Genomic DNA, 10,429 nt, shown 5'->3' with positions numbered 1-10,429 from the left:
CCACCCGGCATGTGGTCGCCTGCCGGTGGTTACTTGCACGCAACATTTCCCCCTCGCAGTAGCCCTAGGAGAAAAGCGCCCATCAGAGCTCGACCGGTTCTCGTGGCTGGCCGAAGGAAAATGCATCCGGCCAGCCACATTGTCACTTCTGCTTTATAGCTGTTTGCACATTTCACCCCGTTTTGCTGCGACGAAGCTATTTCAAATGCTTTTAATTAACTAACCATGCATTTCACAGGGCTACCAGTTATGTCCCAGTCGGTTTGGTGGTACGTACTGGATGTTCACGGTAAAATCGGCCGAGGTGAAATTTGAGTGCAGTTGGCCTTTAAACACAGTGGGCACACAGGTCCTTGGATTCCTTGAAAACACTTAGTACGTTTTCAATGCCCTTGACAGTCCTATAATTTCTTCCTGGAAACTTCTTGAGTTCTTGGAGTTTTTGTGGGGGCCCGATTGTGCGAATTGTGTTTGTGGTGGTCGAGCATGGTTGCAACAAATGTTCATTCTTTACCGCTTTCTGCAACTCCTGGACCACAAAGTCACTCTTCCTGCACCAAGAGGCGAGCTTGGGCGTGTTCTCCACTCAATTTTTTTTTTTCATCTAATTTGCTTTGACTTTGGGGTTGGCCAAAAGCCATAAGTTGCTGGCCACAATGAGGCTAAAACATCTAGACCTCCCCGTTAGAGATTGTTGGGACAGCATGCTTATTTGTAATGGTAATGCAGCTATGTGAATCGAAAATGAATGATAACAGTTGAATGTAGCAGTACTTTACTTTTTCTTTTTGCTTCAACTGTAGCTGGGTTTATTGGCTTTTCTACGTAAAAAAAGTAAAGCCTCATGGCCTGAGCATTGTCCGTTGGCCGCATTGGGCTTTATGTCAAGTGCGTGCCTATTTCAGAGCCATGAATGCTTTTTTTGCTTTATTTTTTTCATGTGTTGGTTGTGGTATGCTTGGTGATCAGGTGATCCGTACATGCGAATGAAGCGTGAAGAAGTTGTTGCCTATTTAATCCTTTCCCTGCCACTGGTGAGATTACTTAGGGGAACGCACATGCACAACCACTGCCACCCCGAGGACAACTCGCATAAAAAAAATATGGCGGGCATGCCGTGCCATCTAAGAGAGGTCACATAAACACGCAGAACTTGATTAATTTCTCAGTGAATAAAACATCTTCTGTATCCAGACAAGCGCTGGGAGCACTATAGAACACGAAATCTATCAATAAAACAAACTTGTATTTTGTCTGCATGGCCTCTTCAACGCGCATGTGTAGAACAGATTGCCGCATCCTTGAGGCCAGCACTCAACGCAATACTCCTTAAATGTGTTAATCCTAAAAATAGTACAGGTGCTTCCACTAAACAGGCATTAACTCGAAGGCTAGGTACGACCACAACCATCCGTCGTGGGTATGACGCAACCGCGCCCCGCACTCTACTGGACTGCATTGGCCATGCAGATTGTATGAAGTACGTAAGCCGGAATAAGAAATACGTGAAGAATAATGACCTTTTAGCAAACTGAACGTTTTCTATTTAGAAATTTTCCATTGGTGGTAGCGAATATTGTCCGTGTGTTGAGGGCGTCAGGTGGCACATGTTAAAGAAGTCGGATAGCTGCAATCGTGGCTAAAATAAATGGATTACCAGGTACTGTGAGTCGCTTTGCATCCATAACATCAGCTACGCTTTATTTTTATTGCGATACGAAGCGCGATAGTTGACGAAACGCCATTTCGAGGAGCATCGCAGCATACACGGCTTTCGTTTCAACCATCGGCTCCGTGCGCCACGGTGCGGCGGAAAACGGCGAAAAGGCCTCTTCAGAATTACGTGCTCTCTGGGTGATTGGAATGGCTGGAGCAAGGGCGCGTCGCCGGCAGCCGATCGCGGAGGCCGTGGCAGAGCCTAATGACGTACTGGAAGTTCGTTTTGAATACGCGCACTTATGACTTCATGGCAGACGTCACAGGAACACACGATTTAGCGGGAGAATCAAGTTTTTAACCTAAATTGATTAATTTCTTACTGAATATGGCATCATTTGCTGCTGTACAAGTGCTGGGGGCACTATAAAACACGAAATCTTTCGAATAAAACAATATGTCCAGTGCTTCGTACTCGAATAGAAGTGCCGGCAGCGTGTTGGCCACCCAGTCGCTCGCCACTGAGTTACCCACCTTCTTTCCTTTCCTGCACAGCGTTTGTATACAAGACCATGCCGCTGCTTGAAACGGTGAACCACCCGCTGTAGGCCTGAAAGTTCTCAATTCGAAGTGAAAGGGCAACGTCATTGGCTTTCTCCCAGAGCACGTTTCCACTGACGTTCACTTGAGCTGTAGTCACTTCCTTGAACCATGTCAGGGGATGTTTTGAAGCTCGACATGCTGGGCTGTTCTGGCCTGTTTGATGTTCAGGCCAAAACGCTGCACGTTTTGGAAAAGCACATCGTGTTGCTTAACAATGGTGCACAACTTCGACGGTGACAGGCCGAGCTCTTTTGCCAAGTTGCTGCGCTTCCTGCTTGGTTCACTGTCGACTCTATTCAGAATGTACCACTTCGCCTTGAAGGAATGGGCTTTCCTTTTACGCAACATAGCTGGTAGACTGGTTTATTGCGTTGGGAGAGAGGGGGGAGAGGTAGAGAGAGAGGGAGAGAGGTAGCGGGTAGAGAGAGTGGGGAGAGAGAGAGGGAGAGGAAGAGAGATATGGAGAGTTTTATAGAGAGGAAAAGGAAGTTAGAGAGGGAGAGAGGAGGAGAAAGGGGTGAGTTAGAGAGGGAGAAAGAGAGAGATCAAACTTCATTTTTTTTCTGCAGGTTTAGGAAGGGGGGTAGCAAAAGCCTTGAACATGCATCACAGCAACTGAACAACCACCGTGAGGAGCTGGTCAAAAGTCCCTGCATTCCTAAGGCGCGGCACCCCACCAAAGACCGGTGAGATGCCAGCAACTTAGTGACGTCAAGTCGCTAGCCAATGCATCATAAGCGCCTGCCTGCGCAAGGTGATCAAAGCGTTCCGGAGTGGCGTTGCCCAGAGCCCGCCAATACAGCCGTGGTAGACCCGTTGCACTGTGCGTGCTTGTACAACAACAGCCCAGCCATTGCCGGAGGAAGAGTGACGAAGTACAGAAAGAGCACGTACACTAGCGTCGCTTGCTCGCTCTTTTGTATCATCTGCCACGCCTCGGAGGTCCATTCGTTAAAGCCGAAATTTTGCCCATTGCTATTTCGCCAGGAGTTCTCAGGAATTTATATCATCCCGAAATTCGTATCAGCCAGAATTGTATCATCGAGATTCCACTGTAACAGGAAAAAAGGAAAGCGGCACTGAAAGGGTTATTGACCTCTGCAGACGAATTTAATTGAAATGCTGAAACCATGCACGTGCTGAAATCAGAAAGTCTCAGAAAGGCCGCAAAAGCTAAGGCTGAGCAGCTCAGCAGCATTAAGACACAAATAAACAAACCGAAAGACCATTTTTGAGCCTTAGAAATTTATCTAGTCCAATTGCACTGTATGTGCAACCTTCACAGCTTTATCTAGTTGAATCAAACTTTATGCGCAATAAGTGAAGTCACTTCCCTTTGTTCTGTGCAATATAATTTAACATGAGGGAACTGTCATGCATTTTTTCAAATTGTTCATAATTTTCTTGAGAAGTTCAAATTTTTTTTGGAAATGTGTTCAAACCCTCTGAAAAACCCATTGTCTTCCTTTCTTTTGTCACCTAGTTCTCCTTGCCATGTCTTACGAGTCTTTTTTTTAGATTGGTCTCTCCTTGGCAGTTCTCTTTGCTGTTAATTATGTATTATGTCTGGCTTAACATTAAGGGACAAGAAGAGAGCGGAGAGGGTCAGGGAACAAACGCCTGTTAAGGACATATTAGTAGAAATTAGGAAAAAGAAATGGGCGTGGGCAGGGCATGTAATGCGAAGGAAAGACAACCGTTGCTCGTTAATGGTAGCAGAGTGGATCCGTAGAGAAGGCAAGTGTGGCAGGGGGTGGCAGAAAGTCAGGTGGGCAGATGAGATCAAGAAGTTCACGGGGATGAATTGGTTGCAGTTAGCACAGGACCGGGATAATTGGAAAAATATGGGAGAGGCCTTTGCCCTGCAGTGGGCGGAGATAGGCTGATGGTGATGATGGTGGATGCCTGTCTACCATTCCCCGCCACACATGCTTACCCATCAGCATGGAAAAGGTGGATGGGCGCATCTTGCCTGCCTTTTGCACGACGCTGCAGGAGCGACAAGCTGTGCTTCAAGGCCGTGCTGGCGGCCATCTACATCTTCTGCTTCATCGACCTGGCGCCTGGGAACCGGCGCTTCCGGTACGCCTTCTTCTACGCCTTCACCTTTGCGGAGAATGCCCTGCTGCTGGGCCTGTGGCACCACTACAAGCAGGGCAGCCCCTGGTACGAGACGGTCGCCCTGCTGGGCAGCTTCTGCAGCTACTCCATGGGCATGGTCTTCCTGGTGAGCCCCCCACACTTCTCTCTCTCTCTCTTATTCTTCTATCGCTCCCTCCTCTTTCTTTCTCTTCCCCTCGCTCACTCCCCTCTCTCTCCATCTCCCCCTGTCTTTACTGTCCCTCTATCTTCCCCTTTCTCTTTTCCTCTCCCTCCCTTCCGATCTTCGTCCCTTCCTTTCTCCACTCCTCTCTCATTCTCTCTCTCTTCCCCTCTCTCCCTCTTTTGGGCCCCCCTCTCTCTCTTCTATCTCTCCCTCCTCTTTCTGCCTCCCCCCTCTCTCTCTCTCTCTCTCTCTCTCTCTCTCTCTCTCTCTCTCTCTCTCTCTCTCTCTCTCTCTCTCTCTCTCTCTCTCTCTCTCTCTCTGCTGTGGGTAAGAACATTCATTGGTGTGTCCCATCCTGCAGAGATATGCTTCGTGACAGCCAAGTTGGCAGTCACACCAGCAGAGCGGACTGACTACCAGTTTGTGTACTCGCCACTGGCAATGCTAATTATCTTCCCGCGGTTCCCTTTTTGTGACTCTTGCAACTACCACAGCCATTGCAAATGGGCTGCTCTTGTGTTATTGCCTCATAAGTCCTGTCGCCTTTACGGAAGTGGTTGTTTAGGAGGCGGACTCTTAGCCTTCAACCCAGCGTCCGGGCTAATTGCGACTCATGCGGCATATTCTCCCCTGGTGAGCCTCAGGAAACATTACTGCGTTGTTGTTGCCCTAGCAACGCCACCGCCATGTTGGCCTTGCAGGCGTTATAATTGCCATGGCAACAATGCGAGGGCGCGCAGCTTGCGTGGGGGAGAGGTAACGCTCTCCCCTCTCATGCCGGTTGGATTCCTTCCCCCCTCCCCGTGTCCCCCCCATTCCAGCCCGGCAACCGCCGCTGCCACCGCCACCCCGCTGCCTCCAACGGGCAAGCCTCGCCGGCCTCGCTCCGCCGGCACGAAGCCACGCCGCTTGAGCAGTAACGACGCCAGCTCGAATATCACTTGAACACTTTATTCGCGTTACGTGCGCAAACGCGACGTGCGGCGAGAAACACCGATGACCAATACAACACAGACAAGGTTGTCTGTCTTCAAGCACAGCACACGCACAACACAAGTCCCATCCTTCAGCTCAGCTTCACGTACGGCATACGAACGACGTTCTCACCTTTTGCTAACAGCACTCAGAGTCTTCGCGTTACGATTCATCCTGGTGTTCTTGGCGTCCCTTTTGTAGCACCGTAATGTCCGAGGGAGCACATACGAGAAATCGCCCACTACATGAGACGTGCGCCGGCACGCTGGCCTCGCTGCTCGCCGTGCGGAAGCAGCAACTGCGGTGACCATTATCGCGCATGCGCGCCGGAGAGAAGCGAAAAGAAAAAAAAAATGAAAGGAGGAGTGTTTCCTCAGCGCCACTGCCCCTAGGCGCGCAATAATAGAACCGAAACTAGAAAAAGTAGCATTGGCCTGGTTTAGTCATCTTAAGCCCCTGTGTCATTAAAATCACAGATGCTGCAGATGGCATCAATGCACCTACCGCCGTAAAACTGTGATGACCGCTATGGGAAATGTCTTTCTCGGCTCTCTGCTTCCTTGTTGCAACAACACTGGCACGCAGCGTGTGTCAGCCTCTTTCAGTGTCCGTATCATTACCTTAAAGGGACACTGAAGTGATATGTAAACATTGCGGAATTACTAGCGCAAATTGTAGTCCGGAGTCCCCAGGACATGTTTCGACCACTCTAGGCGCGTTTACGCGATTTTATTTAGTAGAAAAACTAATTCGAAAACGCTGTCCTCCTCTCTTTACGCTCGCCCATTTTCTGTGGCGTTTTCGTGTGACGTCAGGAGGGGATGAGCTGGCAATTGGCTGCGCCACGGCTGCGCTACTGCACGGCTCCCCGGCCGACAGAGTCAGTCGGCCCAGCGTTTCGTCCGCCGGCCGCTGGCGGGTCGTCGCAATCAAGGAGGTTAAAAAAAAATTGCTTGGTCGCAATTCGTTCGCTTAGTTGAAACGAAGCCAGGACACGTTTGTGAATGGAAGAATGTGCCTTTCTTTACTTGGTTTGTTTGTACACTGTATCTAGCTCCAAGTCAAGGTCGCTTCACACAAGCGCTGCACATGCGACGCTTCGCTGACTGGTACGCCAGTAGGAAAATATAAGGCCTCTTGAAGGCGGGAGAAGAGTCAGCGAAGTCAATATAGGTACTAAGCAAATAAAATCAACTGATATTTTTACCGTACAGCGTTAAACTAGGGCGCGGGAAGCACTTTTTTGCGCTGGGCGAACAAGCACAGCGGTCAGCAGCACGACTACGCATCTGCGAACGCTTTTCCGTCTACGAAATGCAATTGCTAGACGTGAGCTACTGTGGAAACTCGGGCGACGCTTACTGCACGATCGCAGTACAACAAATAGTCACCTAAGCGGCTTGAAATGCCAAAACTAAATAAAAATGTAAACCGGTTATACAATATATACCCTATATTAGCAATGCTTCTGCGTCCCGCTCCGTAGCCTAGCAGTCTGGGGCGCTAGGAATTCACCGTAGATGTTTTGCGAGTCACGAGTTCGAATCCCCGCGGGTACGTGCTTTTTTTTTTTTTTTTTTGTAAGTTAACTTTTTTGTTTTCCGCCGATGTTTTCTATATTGAGTTCACCTTTTTTGGGGCCGCAACGTTCATGGCTACACGAACTAGTTCACAAAACGTGCACAGGCTGGCACTGGCGCGCTAGCGAGTTCTCGTTGGCGTGCTGTTGCCATAAGCACCGACTGCTTGCAGGCAGTGGGCACAGGCCAGAATGAACAGACCCTTGGCCTGGTGCGAACACGCTTTTTACGATACAGGCATGAGGGAGGCAAGCTCCAAATATGGGGGAAAAGTGCATGACATTTGGGCGTCTGCGGGTACGCGGAGGGCGTTCATGCACTGCGTAGGTCTCGGCTAGTGAATGCTACGACTACAAGCCGTCCTGGGAGGCTTATCTTGTGCATTTTACAGCCGACAACATGGCAGAAGCGCGGTACGATGATTACTGAGATATTGAGAATGCCCATCCAACAAAGCCATTGGTTATGTTTTACAGAACCGAAACCGAAACCGAAACTTGTGTGATTGCTAACCTTGGGCATCGTCCAATGACGGCGCCCCTCCTCTCAACGTCACAGCCTTAGTTGGTGCGGCCGCCGCAAACCGCGCATGGTAGTTTTTCTTCTTTCGCGCTTTGTAAAATAATTACCGATTTGTCAACCGGATAAACGATGAAAAGTGTGCTAATTTGAGCCAGTCTACGCAGTGCAAGCAAAAACGGGAGCTTGACAAATTCACTTCAGTGTCCCTTTAACTCTGTTGCTACTGTGCCCATTCAAAATCGTTCAGTTTGAATGATACGTTGGAAGCCCCTTTTCATAGCATTCTAGGCATTTCTGGAAGAAGTAAAGCTATTTGGAGTTAGCTCATAAAAGGCCCTTTCAAAATTAGTTTTGTTTTCATTTTTGCAAAAAACAAAAAAACGTGATTTTTGACACGTTTGCATCACCTGGGTGTGGAAAAGGGGTGTGGTCGTCGTGCGACACTGCTACTAACGAAGAATGCGTGCCACTCATAATTACTCTGCATCAGCATTTGGTTTTTGTTATCAGGGCACGAATTGTGAATCAGAAGATGATTTTCAATCGTCAGGTTTGCACTCTGACATGAATAATCTCTGAAATTGGCTGAAAATATCAATCAGTAGCTGTTTACGAGGTTACTTTATGATTTTAGGTAGTTTTATTGCCTTTGCGTGCGTTGTTCTAAGTTTTGTTGTAGTCCTACTTACCACAGGACCATTCACAAAGAGTTTGCAGCAGTTTTGGTTTCATTTCTGCATTGCAAAATTCATATTTGGCACTACTATGCAGTTAACCAACTACAAGCATACCTGCCATGGCACCTTTAGCGTCCGCTACTGATCCTCGAAAAATGCATGCCGTTCCTGATTTCACCCCGCCCTAACCCGATTTCTATGATAAGAACTTCCAATGCAAGTCAAAAGATAACACCCAGTTGCCAGATATCAGTTCCGATGAGGAGAGCGCTTCAAACCGGACTTGCACACCTCCAGCTGTTCGCCTGCCAGTTTCGTTTCCATATGAGGGTATCTCCTGAGGTCTAGTGTTGCTCCTTGATGGAACTGTCTATTTGGACGAAGTCTCCAACAGGTTTGGTATTGTTTCATTTCAAAAAGGTTAGGTGGCGCCGCAATGCAGGAGGCTCGTAGTGCTAAACTCTTTCATTGCACAACAGCTACTCAACCAAAGTTTGCAGGGGACGATTCTAGCGCATTGCACCTCATTCCTGCAAGCAAAGCTACAATAGTGATTCAGAAGATGATAATAAACTGCAAGTTTATGTTTTGAGAGATAACTGGCAGTGAACGTCAACAGGCATCAACTACGGAGTTTCGTTTTCAACTTCATGCATGTTTCTCTGCATCGCTTGTACTGAATACTGTGCTGGCCGTAAATTCAAAGTCAGTCATTGACAAGATGTTTTTACGTTACATGGGGGCAAATTGGTGCCTCTGATAATGTCACACCGCCAGATTTCTTCCAGGGAACCACCCGAAATTGCACATTTTGGCTTGGAGGTTGGGCTTCATCGCATGACACAAGCACTGCGCGGGCTAACATTTTTTTTTATGTCTGACAAACTCTTCCCCATTAGTGAACATTTTTTGTAGGACGTGGTTTTGAAATGTTTTTTCTACAAAGTGTGTATTCGAAATTTTTTCTACTACCAGTGGTCTGCTATACACAACTCCTCTTTTATAATTTTCTTAGACAACAAAATTTTCGATTTTGTTATTTTTTTCGCAATGGTGGTGTATGAGAATATTTTAAAAACTGGCGTTATTGGAAAGAGCGGTAAATCATCTGCATTTCGTGTTTCTGTAATTAGTGCCTAACCAAGTTTTTTAGCAGAAAAAAAAAAGCAATGTTTTCTGAGGCCTATACAAATTGGTCAATTTCCCGCAGTAACGAAAGAGTTGCGCACTGTCATCTGCCGCGGGGGCTCAGTGGCTAAGGTGCTGTGCTGCTGAGCTCAAGGATGCAGGTTCAATCCCAGCCGCAGCAGCTGCTTTTCTGATGGAGGCAAAAAGTGAAAATTCCTGTGTGTTTATATATTAATCCCGTGTCCTGCACTGCGGTGTGCTTCATAGCCCAGGGGTAGGTTTGGTACATTAAACCCCCCCAAATTTGAAATTTACCTTAAGGGGGGGGGGGGAGGGGGGGGGGAGGGGGGGGAGGGGGGGGGGACACTGCTTTTAAAAAGCTTTTTGAATTTTTAAGTAAACTCCGTGAAACTTGCCAGTCCTGCTGCTTTTCCCCTACTGATTTCAAATATGGCATTATTTTTTCAGTTGGTCTATTAGTTCCCGAGATAGTTAGAGGCAATTAATCATTCTTAGAGGAACAACAGACAAAACAGTGTTGGTCATAAAACTCCAATCTTTACATTTTCCAACACTCCGAACCCTGGTGAGTGCAGTAAGACAATCAGTTTTTTGATGCACCGCTTGGAACTGATTTTACAGTCATTAAACCTTGGTGGCACCAGTGGCAAGGAACTATTTTGAGTGACCATTTCAAACACTGAAGTTTAATGAGCTGTAAAATCATTTCCAAGTGATGCATTAAAAACTGATTGTCTTACTGCACTCACCAGGGATCATAGTGTTGGAAAGTAAAGATTACAGTTTTATGACCAACACTGTTTTGTCTATTGTTTCTCCAAGAATGGTTAATTGCCTCTAACTATCTCGGGAACTAATAGACCAACTGAAAAAATAATGACATATTTGAAATCAGTGGGGGAAAAGCAGCAGGTCTGGCAAGTTTCATGGAGTTTACTTAAAAATTAAAAGAAATAGTTTTAAGGGGAGACACTGCTCTTTAAAAAACTTTTTTAATTTAT

The 10,429-nt window shown here is 47.3% G+C and overlaps 1 protein-coding gene across 1 annotated transcript in view; it reads left to right on the top strand.

Moving 5' to 3' along the window:
- Positions 1–10,429, top strand: part of LOC144158962 (XK-related protein 6-like) — a 30,917-nt gene that overhangs the window by 12,688 nt on the left and 7,800 nt on the right. The window contains exon 4 of the mRNA XM_077690175.1: positions 4,255–4,486. Within this exon, the coding sequence (XP_077546301.1) occupies positions 4,255–4,486 (232 nt within the window). The remainder of the gene's footprint in view (positions 1–4,254; positions 4,487–10,429) is intronic.

This window comes from Haemaphysalis longicornis, unplaced genomic scaffold (assembly GCF_048455015.1).
Source record: "Haemaphysalis longicornis isolate Haplotype H1 unplaced genomic scaffold, Haemaphysalis longicornis Haplotype H1 scaffold_10, whole genome shotgun sequence".
NCBI classification, from domain to species: Eukaryota; Metazoa; Arthropoda; class Arachnida; order Ixodida; family Ixodidae; genus Haemaphysalis; species Haemaphysalis longicornis.
This window is presented reverse-complemented; position numbering and strand designations above follow the sequence as displayed.